At 41.5% G+C, this 19,046-nt stretch overlaps 1 protein-coding gene across 6 annotated transcripts in view; it reads left to right on the top strand.

The window, feature by feature from the left end:
- The first annotated feature begins 7,371 nt into the window (after positions 1 to 7,371).
- DCUN1D4 (defective in cullin neddylation 1 domain containing 4) overlaps positions 7,372 to 19,046 on the top strand; it is a 41,614-nt gene continuing 29,939 nt past the window's right edge. For 2 of the 6 annotated variants that reach the window (XM_063157293.1, XM_063157292.1), the window contains exons 1-3: positions 7,372 to 7,473; positions 16,943 to 17,013; positions 17,958 to 17,997. In XM_063157293.1, coding sequence (XP_063013363.1) covers positions 7,449 to 7,473; positions 16,943 to 17,013; positions 17,958 to 17,997 — 136 coding nt within the window. In that variant the 5' untranslated portion in view covers positions 7,372 to 7,448. Of the gene's footprint in view, positions 7,474 to 16,942; positions 17,014 to 17,957; positions 17,998 to 19,046 lie in introns of those variants that run through there. The other 4 variants (XM_063157296.1, XM_063157295.1, XM_063157297.1 and 1 more) reach the window with 4 other exon arrangements.

The following is a 19,046-nucleotide window of genomic DNA, read 5'->3' as shown; positions in this document are numbered from 1 at the left end:
CAGGAATGGAACTAGTGTATTTTTTAATTGGGAATGATGCACTAAGTATGTGTTTGAAGTGTGCACCTTTTTGACTCAAACAGTATTTACATCTGCTGCTATTCTACATTTTATTCTTAAATGAGTTTTACAACAATTTGCAGATAATTGATGTCCATAGTGCTGGAGAAAAAGAGGTGACTTTTGTAGAGCTCATTTTATTAACTGGACATGAGACACTTCAATGCTTTTACAAAGGGAAGAGCAGAGTACCTCTGAATAATGATGGTTATGAGACACCTGCATGAACACACTGATGAAGAATTAAAAACAATCATGCTCAACATAACAAGGTTTCTGAGAAGGGAGAAAAGTTGGTGGTAACTTTTATTTAAAATGAACTGTAATAAAGGGGAAAAAGCTTTGTTTCTTTTCTAGCACTACACTTCTGTAGGACTTGAATAGAGGTGTTGCTTTTTTGACCTAGGCAGTGAATTCCCTGTTATGCCATGCACATGTGACACAATGTAAAATGTTGTGTCTTCTCAGGGTCTCTTGGCAATGTATTTTATATTTAGCTCCTGATCCTGCAGTATATGTGCAGAGCTTCCCTTTAACAATGAGGACATCTTCAATGCTGTCCAAAGGATGTTTCCTGCTTGTGAGAAGCATGTTAGATTATTTAAGTGACACATTCAGTTTGGAAACCACATTTGTGATGTTGGGATTTAATACTGTGTGTCTTTCCAGTCATATCTAAGCATACCATAACTAAGAGGAATAGGATATGTTGCAGGAGAGAGGATGGATTTTTTTCTCTCTCTCTTAATTCTTTACCATATACTTTTAAGAAGAGCTTGAGCATACTCAATTTGATTGTTTCTCCATGTAAGCAAATACAGGATGGGTTTTCACCCAGGGTTTCTTGTTCTATGGAGGCAGGTAATTGCTGCCAGCACCACACTTGTTGCTCTGTTCTGATCATCTATCATTTTGCTCCCTTGTTTTTAGAGCTGTGTTTCTGAGAGAGAAACTGGTCACTGGCCTTTGTGGATAGAGGATATCTGAAAGCCATTTGAAAGTCTCAGTGGTTATGTATTCATCATCTCAGATGTAACTGACAATTAATCAGACATTGTTGAACTAATTTCTTACCTATGGGTGCTTTGTGTGTCTTTACAAGCCCTCTGAACTTGCTCTTTGTGTGACTTCCCAGCAAGACAGGATAAGTGATGTTGTGGAGAGATACAAATTACTTTCTTGCACTTTTAGCAGTTTTCTTCTGCAAATACCTGGTAATGTGAGCAGATTATTAATGTGAAATGCAAGAGACAATACATGTAAGTACAAAAAGCTTGAAAACTCCTAATTTTTTAACAATTAAAAAATAGGATGAGGATATTTTTCAAGAAGCCAGACAGCATAACATGACTTGCATAACAGATCAGATTATGAATCATATCTGTATGTAATCTTCAAAGTCTCTGAGCATACTTTGATGGATTTTTTACAGGATTTAGACATGCTCACCCTATTAGGAGGGTTTATGTTGACAGTGAAAAAAATCTTCAATTTGAGTATTCTTTTCTTCTAAGTAGCTTGTGTAGTTTAATGTATGTAATTAATAGCTAATATTTATTGACATTTGCATTATTTTATCAAAATGATTAAGAAAAAACATGACTACAAATAGTTTGTATACTTCTTCTACACCTGTGGTTAGAATTGGGAAGCTAAAACTAAACTTTATTTGTCCTTACATCCACACACTGATCTAATCCCTTGATATTTAAGTGGTTTAGGAAAATGTGCATTATATATCTAAGTCACAATCATTGTTTCAAACTATGACAGAAATGTGCTAGAACAGGTCCTGCTGCAGGGGTGTGTGACTAATCTTTTAGTTTTCTAATCATACTTTCTTCATCTCAGCTTTCATAAGAAAGTATGTAATGAAAGAAGAAGTTTGTGAATATGCATTCAGAGATTGCATGTAAAGAAAATAACGTGTTAAATAAGCAGTATTTACTAAAGGTTTGAACTTTTGCTTGTGCTAAAAGGTCTAGATTACATATATCTGACTTCTAAATAATATGTATTCTGTGGTACTCCAAATCCCATCCTCTGAAATTCTGTGCAGGTCTGTTGAAGTTGGTAGGAATGTGCAGGAAGAGGCAGCAGTACATCAGGGGCCTATCAGTGTGTACCTTGCAATCAAAAAGAACTCCAGGTAACATATATCAGAGCAACTTCTGAGAGTACTGAGAGCAGGGTGGAGACTCCAGTCTCCCCTTACATATATTTTCCTGCCTTGACTCAGGCACAGTGACTCTGGTGTTGCTACAGAGCACTCCAGAACCTGGGAGCTGCAGTTCAAACCTCTTGGGCTAAGAAAAACCCGAAACTGTTATTTCCCATTTTCACAAACAGTATTGCAGCTACAAGCTGAGCAAAAGTTGGACACACCCTTTGGTTTTGAACCAGACTTGATGTTATTAAAACATGTTGTTGCAGCTTAAGTGTACAGGTAACCAGTTCCCACCTGTCTCACTGGAACAGAGCTCTGAGAATGTTCATGGTCCTCTGCTGCTAGTGAGGGAGATTTGTGGCCCCAGAAAGGGGTGCTGGCTGTTTTGATGCACCCCCAGGGTTCAGGAAGACATTCTTAGATGCTCTCAAGCTTGGCTGCTTAGAGTTGCCTCCTAATGAATGAAAAGAATGTAAAATTGAAAACTGAAGCTGAAAAAACCCTATAACTGGAATGTAAGAATTTAAGTATCAAAAGCTCTGCAACATGATTTTTCTCATGTGTGTAAAATGATATTGGTTTGCAGGATGTTACAGAAGGACCTTTGGGTCAAAGCAATGTACTTGTGGAGCAAGTGTTAGAGAACAGACCTTGTCACTTCAACAGAGAACACAGTCTGGGTCCATGGACAAGGAAATTTAAATGAGCTGAACTGTTTTATGAGTAGTGCTTTGAAGCAGTTCATATAATCTGCAGCTCTACTTTCTGCCACTTGAGGTCCTCTTTTGTCCCTAATTGGTACAGTTTGCTGACACCAAGCAAGAATAACTCACAGGTGTTAGGTTTTTTCATTGCAACTCTGAGGGTGAAAAATCTTTTCAGAAGCATTACACAAATATGAGTTGATTTGGGTATCAGTTAACTCTTCATATCTGCAAATAATTTAGAACTGTGATTGCTGGGCTTCTTTTAGGCACTTTGTTTATTTTCTTACAATACCCTGCACTGTGCTTTGTTACTGCTTTATCTGCTTTCTTAATGTTCAGCAAATTCCTCTTTGTAATGTTTTTCATTTCAATACAATTCTCTTTCCCCTCTGACTTGTAAAACACATCATGGCATGTGATTCTGGTGCCTAAAATTAACTTTCAAGCTTGTTTCTAAGCAAAGCAAGATGAATTAAAGTATTCAAGAGATAAAATGGCTTTAGCAATCTGGAGTCTGATATCCTTTGGATACAGAGTTTCCTTTTGGAAATTCTTTCTCAGACACATCTGCACTGTTTCTGATAGTGAAGAAGATATAACTAAGTAAATGGCTCCTCTTTCTCTTGTTATCCTGTATTTTTGACAGTCTACAATTGTTTTGTTTTTTTTTTTTTTTTTTTTTTTTTAACGTGGTTGCTCTTTTAGCTATCAGTTAAAAAAGCAGTGCAAACATAAAAAAAGCAAACAATGGCAGTCTTTTTCAGGAAAAAAAAAAAAGAAGTCTGCAGTTCCAAGGTTGATCTAACAGTGTGCAAACTGGCAAATGCATTTACTGCCACTCTTCACTTCCATGGTTTGTTACTCCTCTCCCGTGCATTCATGGGAGCACTTGCACATATGTGTAGTAAGCCAGATCTGGATATTCAGCTGGCTGGGAAAACAAACAAATAAAGAAAACTTAAGCAAGTGTTGAAAGGTTTGTTTTGAGATTTTTTGCTTTTTGGGAGCATTGAGAACAGTCTTGCTCTTTGACCTACCTTGCTATTTAGCTGTCCAGGTGATTGCACTGGCACAAAATAAAGGATGCCAGGAGGGTTAGTATCAAGACACTAATGCTGGAACTGCTAAAGCTGTCTCAGTCCATGTGGTGGTTCCACCCTGCCTAGATTCCAGATGCCCACCAAAGCCACTCTGTCACTCCCCTGTGCAACTGGACAGGGAGAGAAAATACAATTAAAGACTTGGAGGCTGAGATAAGAACAGGGAGAGATCACTCACCAGTTAGTGTCATGGGCAAAACAGACTTAAAATTAATTGAATTTATTGCAAATCAAAATCAGAGCAGGACAATGAGAAGTAAAAGAAATCTTAGGAGCACCTTTCTCCCACCCCTCCCTTCTTTCTGGGCTTAACTTTATTCCCAGTTTTCTACTCCTCCCACACAATGGCTCAGGGAGATGGGGAATGGGGGTTATGGTCAGTTCATCATGTGCTGTTTCTGCTGCTGCTTCCTGCTCAGGGAGAGGAGTCCTTCAGCTGCTCCAGTGTGTGTCCCTCCCACGGGAGAGGGACAGTCCTACACAAACCACTCCAAGCTGAGCTCTTGCCATGAGCGGCAGTTCCTCATGAACTGCTCCACTCTGCCATGGGGCGCAGTCCTTCAGGAACAGGCTGCTCCAGTATGGATCTCCCAGAGGCTCACAAGTCCTGTCAGGACCCTGCTCCAGTGTGGGCTTCCCACACCTTTCTTTTGGGCATCTCCTGCTGCAGGGTAGGGTCTCCAGGTGCTGTGTAGGTGGATTGCTGAACCCTGTGGAGCTCCATGGGCTCCACGACAGCCTGCAGGGGAATGTCAGCTCCTTCCCCTCCCTTGCTGACCCTGCTGGCTGCAGAGCTGTTGCTTTCAAATGTTCTCACTCCCCCCTTCTCTGGCCACCATTACATCTGCGCATTAACTTTTTTTTCCCTTCTTAAATATGTTACCACAGAGGCATTACCCCATCACTGATTTGTCTGTCTTGGAGCTGTCTGCCCTTGGCTCTGTCAGACATAGGAGAAGTTTCTAGCAACTTCTCACAGAAGCACTCCTGAAATCCTTCTGCTATCAGAACCTTGGCAAGCGACCCAACACCACGATTGATTAGCCATGATCTGTTTATCTGCTCTACGTAAAGTGAAGCATTTCTACATTTTATAAACTCAGGCTTTATAAAGGAAATACAGGCCTGATTTTGTAGCATCTGTTGGCTTGGAGACCTCCACAGTGGTTTACAGCTAGTGGTAAAAAAGGGGATTATTTATAACTTATTGAGGTGCATGTTTTAATGGGCCTTGTTCTCATGGGGCAGGCTTCTTCTGGCTCATGCATGAATCCCCTGTTTAGCAGGCAGAAGCTAAGAAAACAGTAAATGTTTCCCTCTGGATTTCTTTGCAGATCTCATTTTTAAGGGTCAGGGATTATACTTGTGCACTCAAAAATATATGGAAGTTTTGCCTGTCAAACCTATTTGCTTTACAATCTAGAATAAAAGTAGTTACAGAAGCTATAGTCTAAGGAAATATTTAGCTATAGTCTAAGTAAATATTTTTAAGGCCAAGGAGTATCTTTCATTTTAGACTAATATAAATGGGGGGAAAGTACAAACCTTTCTGTCTTCACATACAACCAAAAAGGGTTTTTCTGTGCTACCTTTCTTTACATCTGTATCAATTTACAGCTTTGTAAGGGATGGAAGAAATTTTCTTTTTGAATATGTTTTTATTCTGAACTAGCAGCCTGCATGCTTTTTATGGTCAAGTGAACAAACAGACACCCCTAAAGGAATTGTTCCTCTTAAACCAGAATTAGATCAGATGAACTGCTACTCAGTGGTGCCCCTATTGGGTATAAGAACTTGGGATGACACATACTAATGTGAATGTCTGGCATGTGGGATGTTATAGAACTACCAAAGAAGTGAAACCTAGTTTGCATTGCTTTATATTTTTTTTGCAGAGGTTTCACAGAATCACAGAATATTCTGAATTGGAAGGGACTCACAAGGATCACAGAGTCCAGGTCTCAAGTAAATAGTTCATATGGGGACTGATCTCCAACTTTAGTGTTATTAACATCAACTAACTGAGCTCAAGAAAAGATGGTGAAAATAGGAAAATATCCTGAGACACAGGCAGGAAGTTCTACAGAAATAATTTCAACAAGCTAGTGAGTAAGTGAGGATTTCAAATAATGTGAGCTTTCATTGCTCTGACATGGGTTTTAGTGCCCAACTTTTGAAAAGTGGATTCATTTTATTGTGAATGAATCTCTGTAAAACAGAAACAGGCAGTGGAAAACAAGCAAAATAAAATCACCTACACTTGCACATTCTGACTCACTGAGTAGGGCAAAGCTTACAAAAAACCCCAAAGAAACGCAAACAGGTCTGTGATCAATTAATTCAGGACTGTATGTTAATGCATTAATCCAGAGGGACAATTACCTTGAATCTGGCATTACTTCACGTTCGTAGTCCTTGACTTTATTTTAACTTAACCTTTTAGCGGGAGGGTTTTTTCATTACTCAGTTTTTTCTAATGCTGCACATACGCTGCTCTAGCAGTCTCTGCACCCGTGTTCCAGCGGCGGGAGGTGCCGGGGCCGGGTTCACCCCGGAGCGCCCCGGGATGCTGCGCTCGCAGGCCGAGCAGCAATGACCGGCAGGGAGCCTTCCTCCCGGGCTCGGCGATGGCGACCTGTCCTGCGAGGGCAGGGGAAGGAGGGAGGGAGGCTCCATGCAGTACATTTCCAGGATGGAGAACAATACCGAGGGCAGGAGCAGCTGCCACCGTCCCGCACGGAGCACCCCTGGTGGCCCCAGGTATGCCCACAGCCCATCCTGCCGCTGCTGTAACATTGACCTGACACTTGTGTGCGTTCGGCTGGCGTTGGCAGCTTGCCATTTTTCTCCCTTGGAAGAGGGGGATGGAAGAAAAAAGGAAATCGTTCCAGGCAGGCCGGTGATTTGGCCGCACCGCGCGGGGATCACTGAGCAGAGGGGAAGTGCCGCAGTCCGGCCCCCCCCGAGCGGGGCACGCCCCGCCCGCGGCCCTGGAGGGCGGGGCAGCCCCACAGACCACGCCCTCTTCTCTAGCTCAGCCAATCGCATCAGTGCATGGGCGCGGCCCTTGGTCCCCATAGCCAATCAGCGCCACGGGTGACACAAAGTGCTGCTCTTTGCACGCGCTTTAAAGGCCGGGAAAAACTGGCAGCGCCGGAGCCCAGTCAGAGTGGAGAGGGGCGTGGCCAGCTCGGCCTTCTGCCCAATGGAAGGCCGGGGCGGAGGTGCAGGGCAGGCGGGGGGAGAGTTGCAGCAGTCTCACCCAGTAAGAGAGCGAAACTCGTCGCGTCCCCCGGCAGCGCGGGCCAATTGGCGCGGGTGGTGGGCGGGGCAGGGGTGTCCGTGCCCAGGCTCTGGATTGGGAGCAGGGCAGGAGCCGGGCCGGGCCGGCAGCGTGTGCAGCGCTGCACGAAAATGCACTCGGATGCCGCCGCTGTCAGTGAGTAGCGCCACGGCCGGGCCCGGGCCCGCCGCTCGCCCCGCTGTCCGACCGAAAGAACCGCCCGGCTGGGGGCGGCTTCTCTTGCCCCTGAGCCGTAAGGCTTGGCCGAGCGCGCCACCGGGACTCCCGATGCCGGGAAAGGGTTCAGGCCCGCGGGTGCGGGACCGCCGCGGAGCGGGGCGGTGTGTGCGTGCCTGGCGACGGGGCCTCCGCGGGTCGGAGGGAGCCCCGCGGCTCTCAGCGCGCTCCCCCGGGGGGCGGGGGCGGGAGCGGGCGGGGGCAGCAGCACCGGAGAGGGCCGGGGGCGCTCGGAGGGTGTGACGCAGTTTGCCCATCCCAGCTGGTGAGCGGGTGAGGCTGCGGCCGGCCCTCGTGGCCGGCTGTGAGAGAGCCGGGATTGCCGAGGGGAGCGCGGGCCGCGGAGCTGCGTGTGTAAGGGAAGACGGACGGCGGTGAATTCAGCGGGTTCCGCCGGGCTGGTGCGGGAAAACCGTGCTGCTTGTGCGGGGGACTCGAGCCGCGGCGCATGGTGGGAGGTGAAGTCCCTACGGCGGCGGCCCCACGCAACGGGGGCGGCGGGAGGCGGCCTGGCGGACTACAACTCCCAGCGGGCCCTGCGGCGGCGCGGCGCGCTGCCCCCGCCCCGCGGACTCCCGGCCGGCCGAGCCGTCCCCGCCCGCCCTGGGTAGCCCGGGGGCATCGCGCCGCCCGTTCTGGAGGAGCGGGGCGAGGGCTTTGTCTTCGCAGTCGAGTTTCTGGCTGCGCGTTCCGAGCAGCAGGGACCGCCTGCTGTAGGCGGGGTGCGCGGTGCAGGGGGTCACGCAGCGGCGTGGCCGTGGGGTGGCCGGGGTTCAGGGACGGGCACCGTCCGCTGCAGAGACCTGGCGGTCGTCCCGAGCACACGGCTGTCCTGCTCAGCGGTGTCCCTCTGAAACCTCCCGGGAACGTGTTCTCACTGCGAGAGGATTTGCAGCTCTGAGATGCTTTATTACTGTAGAACTTGCTTGTGGGAAAGATAATGAAAATTGGAGCTTTGATCGTGCGTTAGGCAATGATGGTCCGACTTTTGGACAAAGTCCTGAAAGCAGTGCGGGAAAGAAATGCTGCATAATGCCTGGATTTTCTTGAATCCTCCTGTGTCTCTCAGAATGAGATCTCGTACAGGGGCAGCCTGGTAAAGGCTCTAAATCATAAGGTTATATCATTTTTTAGTGGTTCTGGTTTATTTTACCTTTGTATTTAGGGGTCATTATGTGTTGATGGTGAAGGCTGCCATTAAAACAGAAATGATTGCCTCAGAAATAGAAGGATAATTATTCTAGAAAATGCCTTCTGTTCAGTGTCTTTTGTCATATGCCCTGTCAAAAAAAATGCAGGTCCTCATTATATACATGTGTGACTTGCAGTTACAAATATTCCGGGGCTCCCTCATGTAGGATGATTTGGCGACATAATGATTTTTAATTTTTTTAAAATTTAGCTTGTCTTCAAAAAACAGTAAGAGTAGTCTTCCTCATCCTTCAGCTGTTACTGGCTTTTCAGTAACAGTGTGCTGTGGAGTTATCGAATCTTGTGCCTCAAATTTTTTTTTTAATTGCATATGTGTTATTTTAAATAGATATTTTTTCCTAATTTAATTTCATTATCTGTAGCTTCATAGTGGTTGGGTTTTTTTCATTGATCTAAATGAGCACTTCTTGAAGCAAGAAGTGTTCATAGCATAGTTTTGCACATACAGGAGCTGGCTTATGGTAGTCTCTTGACTGAAGGTTTATTTTGAGCCACTTTTTTGATCCTTCTTAGTTCTTATGCTGTAAACTCCATTAATATGTTTTTGCTCAGTCTGAGTTTTACTTTCTGGATACACACCATTATATGAGGAAATCAGCTTTGCATTTTTCTATTGAAGATGCTTGCTTAAAAGTTTCTTGTAGCTCCTGTAGCTATAATTGGAAAAGCCTTCTCTGTATAAGACCATGTAATAGGTTGAATTAGGCAGGTAAAGTTTTGTTTTACTGCTTCTCTTCATTCTGTTGTATCAGGGTGAGCTCTTATTTGTGTAATTGCAGCACTTCATTTAAATTTATTTTTGTCTGAGTACTTTTTGAGCTCTTAGTGAATTATTAATCCCGTGTTTTCTTTAATTCCCCTCCTCCCACACTTTCTTTGCAGGTACTGAAAGCAAAGACTTTGGGCTTTTTCAAAGCATTAGTTCCTAGTTTTGTTTGTGTCTTCAAGCAGAAGAAGATAACTCGCTTAATTTGTCTGTCTTGGTGCTTGCCAAAAAGCATAGCATTAGGAAGTACAGTACATCCTGTGAAAGTGTTCACCTCTTGTATCCAACTTAAATATTAGAGCATTTAATAGTGTGGTTATTTCTTCTACAGGAAGTAAGACTACTTAAGGGGCTTGAAGCAGAACCCTTAGTTTATATGTGCCAGCATTTTTGTTGTACTCTCCAATTAAATTGTTTTATTTACAGTCATGGTCTGATGTTAAACAGAATTTTTACTTCTGGCTCATAAAGAGATGGGAGCAAGTACCAGTTCATTCAGTGAGGGGCATGTGTATATACATATAAAATTGTGTATATGTAGATGGCTATATATATTTATATAGGGTTAGAGGTGCAAGGCTTTAGCTCATCCTAGGGAACTGGCTGGTGTGGCACACTTGATGCAGATGTGTCGCTGCCCAGACTGTGGGACTGGGTCTGCTCATTACTCCTCATTAGCTGCAGATTGCTGCTTCCCTGCTCTGCTGGTAAAGTGGTTTGTAGGAGCACCCTCTAATCCACTCAGTCAAATGTACCTGGGTTAGCTCTTGCCACTTACTTAAGTTGTCTCAACTGACAGGTTGATTTCTTGCCTGCAGTGGGTTAGAGAACGTGGCCGTGGCCTGTGCTGCTGGCAGGGCTGGGGGTCAGTCAGTTTTGGCAGGGAGGAAGAAGCAAGCAGCGGGACAGTGATGCCTTTGGTGGCATAGCTGTTTCTAGGCTGTTGCAGCTCCATCCTGAGCCACATTCCGGATGGGCACAGTGCTGGATACCCTATAGCAGGTGCTTGACAGGGTTGCATTTCTCCTGAATTAGCTAGAGCACAAGATACAAAGTTTGTATTAGCTTTGTGCCCTTTGTAGGGTGCCAGGTGACACCTGGCATGAAGTTAAGAGTAATGCTTGCAAACAGCTCTTGGGTCATGGCAGCCAATGATGCAAAACTAGCTCACTGACACTTGTTTGAATTAATCTGATGGTAGAATAAGTGTTAGACTGGATGAACACTTGCCATCAATGGAAGTAGATGTTTTGCACCAGAAACCCACTTAGTGTTAGTCTTTGCTATATAGCACAAAACACCCAACCAAAATCACCTCCTTCCAAGCAAAGCCAAATCCTGCCATGAGCCAGTTGTGCAGAGTATTTTGTCCTGTATGTTAGTATAGGAGAATTAGCCTAGCTCTTATTTGTTCAGTTTAAGGTCAATGGAAATGTATTCAAACTAAAGTAGCAGTTACACAAATTTTACACTGTTTAAATTGCTCTAAAATTCTTAAGTAGCATTAAACTGCTGTAGATCTTTTTGTAAACAAGCCTTCAGATTAGGATACTGCAAAAACACCTAGGTAGAATAAAGATTTGTTCCTATGGGGGCAAGAAAGAATTATGCTTTTTACTTTCTATGCAGCATGCAGTGATCTTAAAGTATTTTGTTGCAGTCATTCTGAGTGGTGCTACCAAATGTTAAGAGTTGAATGTGAATGTTTACTTTTGAAATATTTTAGAGTACGTTTAGTAACTCCTACCGTATTTTTTTTGCTTTGATTTGGGTTTTCTGTAGGGTTTTTTATTCACTAGCTTAAGTCAGACTGTGTTTTGCTTCAGAACATTTTAGGCTGTTGTGTTTGCAAAATTTACACAAATTTGCAACTGTGGGTTTTGGATACTGCTGGTGTCAGCAGTAGCTCTGAGCCTGGTGCAGTTCTGGGTGCAGGCAGGCAGGAGAGACATTCTGCAGTATCCTGTCTTCAGCTTTAATGGCTAGGTCCTGATGCTCCTCGAGATAGCTTGGATCATCCCATCTAATTGCCTGTCCTTGCTTTGCAAGCTGGAATTCACTTCTGTTTTCCTTACTTTCTGAATCATGCCCTTTATTTGACCACACCAAATCAAAGGAGACCCTGCTTTTCAAGCCTGTTCTCTGCCTTCCTTGACCCAAGGCTTGTTGTCCCATGATGGACAGGGAGAAAGGATTCTTCTGCAGGGTGGCCCTGCTATAGGGTGTCACTGCCTGCAGGGATGCAGCTACAGACACACTGGAAATAGATTTTTAATCCTGTCTTTGACAGGAATGCAGAGTCAGCTCCTGTCTGCTGTGTACTGCAGTTTGGGACTCTCAGTCTTCAGGTGTGTTGTTAAGATTTTGTGTAAATAAGACTGATGTACATTTTTCTTTTGCCTTCTGTATTTAGTAATGAATACAAAAATTTTGCTTCCTGGACATGAGCGTTGAGGGCTTTCACCAAATGTAGGTTTCAGATCATTAATCAATTCATCATTAATCAATATAAATTTTATTGCTGTTAGGATAATTCCATAAGTAGACTACAGACTATAAAATAGTATATTTTGTAGAAGAGTAAATGATTCTTTTTTGAGTAAGTTAAGTTTATTTAAAGCTAACTCAGACAACAGAACTTTGAACTATTGTTGCTAGTACTACTACAAGTTTTTTTTTCTATCTCTGTTACTTGAAAGCAAGGAAAAAAATTGAATGAAAGCCTAAGCATGCTATTTTAATTTGTAGATATGAGTTTGCCTGATGTGTTTTCTGTTAATTTTTTTTCTGAGAAGTTTACAGCTGTATTTTAGCAGTAATAAGAATTACTACTATGTTATCACTACTGCTATTTCTATATTTAAATTTTAATATTGTATATATGGCATATCAATTTGGGACAACTATTTTAGACCTATTGTTAAAGTGAGATTTTGTATAGATTTTCTATTTGCTTAAAAAAAAAAGCTTTTAAAAGAAACTTGGAGTCAGCTGATCTTGTTTACTACTATTGTTAATTTCTTACTAGGTTTTTAATAGATTTTACTGCACCTTGTAGCTGTGTTTTGTCCAAGCTTTAAATTTCCACATCAGGTATTTTTTTTCCCCCCTTGGTTTTCAGATGTTCATTTCAATAGTTTGGCAACACATTGCTCCTTCTGATTAAAAAATAGAAAAAATTGGGATTTGATCTTCAAAGTTTTTTCATTTCAGATAGGAAAGTAGAGTATTTGAGTCTAGTTTACCTGTTTACTTTGCTTATACTTAAGATACATTGAGTTTCTTGTTTTTCTGTATTGTATTTCATGTATGCATTAATGAGAGGGTGTAGAATGTTTTTTCTCTAGTTTGTTATGGAAGCAAGGTAGCTCGTTTCTTTTACCTCTCTGTAATTCTCAGGTCCGTAGTTTAAACCTTAACCTACAATATTCTGAAAATTATTTTTAAACTATTTTCTTTTTAATTTTAAATAATATATAATTGACTAACCCAGCCTTTAACCCTTAACATTGTGTTAATCACACACTGCCGACAATGTTTAAATTCCATTAACCTAGGTTGTCTCTGTCATTCCTTTCTGGGTTCTGGATTTGCAATTATTTTACTCAGATTTTTTTTTTTTAGCCATTGCATTCTGAATTACTGCAAAGTATTTAATGCCATCTGGAATTTTCATTGCTTCAGACCTCACTGAAGATCAGCTACCTTTTGCATGAAAACTAATTTAATCAACAGAATACATATGCTTGTTTGACATATACCCCTTAAAGTCATAGCAAACTTTCCACATATCATCTTTCACTATTTACAAAGCAAGCAGATTTCCTTCTTCTGATTGGAGGTCAATGAGCTGTGTGTTCTGTCAGAATCTTAAAATGGCTGGAATTGGAAGGGACCTGAAAGATAATCTCATTCCAATCCCCCTGCCATGGGCACCAGTACCTTCTACCAGGACCAGGTTTCTCAGAGCCCCATCCAGCCTCACACTTCAGGCTTGGGGCCTCCACAGCTTCTTTGGACAGCCTGTGCTAATGTCTCACCACCCTCACAGTAAAGAATTTCTTACTAATATCTGATCTAAACCCACTGTCAATTTGCAGACATTCCTTCTTGTCCTGTCACTATGTGCTCTTCTGGAAAGTCCCTCTCCAGCTTTCCTGAAAGTCCCCTTAAAGTACTGTAAGTGCACTAAAAGTGCTGTGAGATCTCCCTGGAGTCTTCTGTTCTCCCCACTGAACAAGCCTAGCTCTCAGCCTTTCTTCATGGTTAGCTGTTCCTCCAGTTGTCCTTTGTGACCTTCCTCCAACACGTCCATGTCTTCCCTGTGCTGAGGACCCCAGAGCTGGATGCAGTTTCTGTAGGAAAAAAAAATAATTCAGAACAATTCATGTGCTTTGAAACTCTTGTCTTGAGGTGAAAAATAGCTTCAGACATGGTGGCATTATTTGTGTCAGGCTCATCCAAGCAGCTGTGGAGCTTCCTGTGATGTGTCGCTCCTCTCGAGGTGGCACTGGCAGGGACAGGTGGATTAATCAAACACATTGCTGCTGTTGTCCTCCCACTTCAGAAGACCTTTCCTGTTTCTTCCTCTAACTCAGCTTGTGTTGCAGCTCCTTGGTGATCTGATTCAGAGCACTGGGATGGCAGGGTTTGTTTGTTTATTCTGTGGGTTAGATTCCAAGTGTAGTGGGCTGACCAAGAAGGGGATCAGCAGGCACAGCTTCGGAGGCTGGATAAGCATATGGGGAAAGTTTGGGAAGGGCAGGGGAGAGAGTGTGTCCCTAAAGAATACATTTGCAACCAGCTGTCCAATTGCTTGCCATCTTGACCACTGTTGATCGATGCTATTTTTGCTAATTTCTCAAATAGTGTTGTTCGAGCATGGGAACTATTATTTTTTGGATTTTTCTTAGAAAAACCCCAAACCCAATCTTTTTCAAAATAGGCTTTTTCACAGTGGCATAGGATACTTTGTGTATCATTCTTGAAATATAGATAAAGCAAACACTGACTCACTGACCAATTCACAGAATAACCTGAACTGTAATTTAACTTCCCTAACTTAACAGGTGCTCCTTGTGTTTGCTTTTATAATTGTAAAAGAAACTTGTTTTAGCTAATATCCCTACACTGTGCAAGCTTTCCCTGTGAGAGAAAAAAAACTTTGGACTCCGGTCCTCCATATTCAAATGGTGGATGGTGTGACATCTCTTGTATTAGAACTGGAAAATATGTTGGTATAACCCTGCTAAGTCCATCATAGTTATGGATCCTATTTATGAAGCAGCATCTTAAAATTGTACAGGTATTTCCAGCGGACATGTAAAACATACTGGCATGAACTGTGTGTTTTAAAGTGCCTAGGAATGTTTTGTTTCAAAGGTGATACCTATATATATAATCCTAATGTTAGAGCACTTTTTCAACATTTTAAGAGTGCTATCTGAAGTTAATATTAGATAAGAATAAATAAATATTTGCTTAGTGTTCTCAGCTTCTTACCTCCAGATGTAACTGGTTTCTCTAACCACTCATGTTCTTTGTAGATTTTAGGCTAAGCAGCAAGGGAAACTGTAAAATTCATATTCCAGAAAGTTTAATCTGATCTGCCTGTTAACAAATCAAATCTTATCTTTTCATCCTGCCTTCCTCAGAACGACTTTAATGTTCCCTGTTGTCCTCGTCCCTGTTTGCCCCCCTCTCCTTCTGGTTTTTTTTTTCTCATTGCTTTATATTGAATTGAGGATTGACCAAGATACTCAGGATTATTTTTTTTCTTGCAGAATGGTTCTGCTTAGTATTGTTTGACTAGCAAAAATGGAACTTTATTGAGCTCTTAATGCAGGAAAAACTCTAGCACCCTGTTCAAGGTTCAAGAGTTTCCTATTGTAGCTTGGTAAGAAGATCTAGATTGTCTTTGACTTTGTATATATAAGGTTAGCTGAAGTTGGAAATTCCATCTCTGCTGCTTCTGACTTAGAGCAATTTTATTGCTGTGGTGGACTGGGGACAACACGTTAAGAAATAGCTAGCAATTAATTAGATGATACTCTGGCTAACATAATAAATGACATGTATAATTTCTAAAAGTATCTTTTTATTTTTTAAATTCCCTGTGATAAGAGAATTCCACAGGGATGTGTGTAACAAGTACACTTGGAGCAGGCAGTTTTTCAGTTCCACTTGTTAACTTCGTAGCAGTGTGCTTCACTGACTTGGCAGTCGGATGTTTAATGATGACCCTTGTTTATCTGGGTCATCTTAAGTGTATCTTGAGAGCATTCCTTTGAAATACTCTGGATGGAAATAAGGGAATTATTTGTTTGACCTTGCATCTTGCATCAGCTGCTGGGCAAAGCCAAATTAAATGTCTCCTATTAGAAATGCTTTAGTGCGTTAGCTGGGTAGTGACGCTAGGCACATGCAGAAGCTTTTCACATACAGAAGAAATTTGCTTGGAGTACTTTGCTTATCATAGAGTACATTTCTCTAGAGTGTTTTGGCACATGAGTTCTAGTGGGGTAGCTAATTTATTTTTAGTTTAAATGGAGATATTCTGTAGTAGTTGGCTGTCTTTAAGCCCTCTCAGCCGGTTTGTGTTCAGTTTCTGAGATTCTTTTTGGTTTGCCTGCTGTCTAGCTGGATCTCAGTTGTTTTTTTGTGAATTAGTTACTTTCCAGTTTTGTTCTTGCCACATTCCTAGCAAAAATAGGGAATTCAAAAGAATAGAGAAAAATTAGTTTCTCGCTCTTTAGCAACTGAAGCAAACTCAAATGTTTTCTATTTGGAGCGTGGAAGCAAAATTACCATCTATGCTATGGCTTCTTCCAAGAAGTGTCAGAACATTTCATTATCAGTTTTTTTGTCTCTTGTCTTAACAACTGCTGTATTGTAACCTTTGGTTTGTTATTTAAAAGCCATGTTTCAACTGTGCAAGTGTATTCTAGTCACTTATTTTTGCAAGGAAATTACCATAACGGCAAGTACATGTGTGTTAGTAAAATCAGATTTTTTTAAGAACTAGGATTTTTATTAATGATTTTAGAATGTTACATGGTACTTAACTTGGTTTTGGAATAGATGAAACAGAAGGACTGGGTAACATGGAGTTATAATGATTCCCAATATCAGGGGAAAAAAAGTTGTAATTTTTTTTTTTAATTCAGCAATAGTTAGCTATACTTCTGTTCTGCTGAGAATCATGCATGTCTTAAGAAATATACATGTGATATCTTTTTGCAGATTTCAATTGTTCTACTCAAGTGTTGAAAATGTCAGTGCTGAAAAAGTTGAGATTACTTTTAGTTTAAAGTTCTGTGATGATTTATTAAATAGCCAGAATGTGGGAAGATCATGACTGCTGCATTTGGAAATCAGAAATTTAAAACCCTTTTTTCTTCTCCCCTCTAGATTTTCAACTGAATTCTCATCTATCAACACTGGCAAATATTCACAAGATTTACCACACCCTCAATAGGCTGGTAATGACTTGCCATTTTCTCTTAGCAGAATAGCTAAGGCTTTGGTCCAGAATATTTCATGATTGAAATCATTAACTGATTACACTTCTAAAAATTATAACTGCTTTGTTGTATGAAAGGCTATTGGGTTTGAATTGGTGAAGAGATAAGCAGTATTAGTAAAAGGTGAAAGATTATACTCCAGAGGTCAGAGTGGAGTTTGAACTTTGAACATTGGATTTAGATGTTGCCTCATACAAGAAGCTTTCTTGGATACATTAAGTGATGGTAATCATCATAGTTACCCAGTTTCTTGCAGTTCTTCTGGAAAACATATTGAATGAGCAAGCTGTCCTTTTACACCCATGCAAAAAGTGAAACAAGGTTTTTGTGAAGACTCTTCCTGCTTATGTGCTGTGCATTTACATTTGTTTTATTGCAACTATAGCTGGAAGTGGTGATATGGCTTCTGTGTGTACACTGTAAATTTAATGGAAAAGACCCTGCCTGAAGAAGGGGATAAATTAATTTCCAATGTTTCAGATGGTTTTTAATCAGTTTTCTTTAAAACACATATGTATGTTTATCCTTAAGCAAAGCCATTTCTGTGCTAAGGGGTAAATTCAGTCTTTCTAATGCTGCATTTATTGGAGGAATTATTAAGTAAAATAATGCCAATTTCCCACCTGATGGGTAAGTATTTCCACTCTTGAAATAATTTGATATGTTTTTGATTGGAAAAAACCTCAAAAATATTTATCAAATTCAATTTACTTGAACTTGGTAGAAAAATGTGCAAGTGTAACTTTTTAGGTAAATATGGGCTGAAAACACAAAGTCTACAATCTTAGGTAGATGATCCTTAAGTAATTAGGATGAATATTACTATCAAGTAAAAGTTAAAAATAGTACAGGGGAATGAAGATCACTGTCTTGTTTAACTGTGTCCTTCCTTTTTCTTGCAGAATCTGACAGAGGACGTTGGTCAAGACGATCACCAGACAGGTATTTAATAGGGATGGAGTAAAAATAGATGGAAACAATTCAAACACGCTTTATTAAGCAAGTCTCTCTAATATAACTGAAAATGATGTTTTAGAATGCTAAAGGAGTTTTAGGAAACAAGTGTCTGGGTTTCTTAGTTTTTTTCAAAATAGGTGTTTGTGCTTTTAATTTATTGAATTATGAAGGACTTGAACAGGTATGAGCAGTATCTGTAATTTTACTGTCTCTTAGTTTAGAAGACTTAATAAAAAATTCCTCTCACTCCTGGGACTCAGCCTGATGGGCCACAGAATATCTGTGTTCTTACAGTGTTTTGAGTCTTGAAAGAGCATTAGTGAGAACAGAGCAGAAGCAAAACCTCTTCTGGCTGTTGTGATACCTGTGACTGAGTTTAAATGCTGTGCTCCAAACAACCAGCATTTTTCTTTAATGGTTCTGATGCAGGCTATTTCTGTTTCTTGTGCAGATTTTCAGTCAGTGTCTGAGTACTATCTATTTTTGAGATCTTATCTGTGTTTTGTTCCATGAAGTGTCATCATTTTTTCAGGCCTTCTTCTCAGGTGTCTGATACCAGCTTCCTGTCATTCTTGATTTGTCAGCATTTGAGCTTTGTGACTTGATGTTTTGCAAGGGTTCTTACCTCCTTTTGCACTGCCTTCAAGCCCTGATCACTCACTCAGCAGAACTGTTCTTCAAAACTGACCATGTCAGTCCTACCATCTGACTCAAAGCTTTTTCACTGTCCTGAGGTGATGACTATATTTGCTGATGTTACCTTGAGCATTTAGCAAACTGGAGAGAGCTGTCAGCTCCTCCTGGAGATTTCTGCCACACACTTAGAAATCTAGCACACTCAGCCTAGAGCAATGAGAAGAGATGCATAGGACTGCATTGCTTGGGATTGGACAGAGCTTACTTAATGATTATGCACCCTCCTCTGTACAGCAGCAGGTCACTTTGTTTCAAGCTTGAACTCTTCTTACCCTAACCACAAAAGGCTTCTCTGAAATACTTTCCTTCAGTGTGGTTAGTGATTTGATGCTTGAAAT

The sequence above is a fragment of the Melospiza melodia genome, chromosome 5 (genome assembly GCF_035770615.1).
Source record: "Melospiza melodia melodia isolate bMelMel2 chromosome 5, bMelMel2.pri, whole genome shotgun sequence".
In the NCBI taxonomy this organism is placed as follows: Eukaryota; Metazoa; Chordata; class Aves; order Passeriformes; family Passerellidae; genus Melospiza; species Melospiza melodia.
The sequence above is the reverse complement of the archived record's forward strand: the minus strand, read 5'-3'. Positions and strand labels throughout refer to the sequence as shown.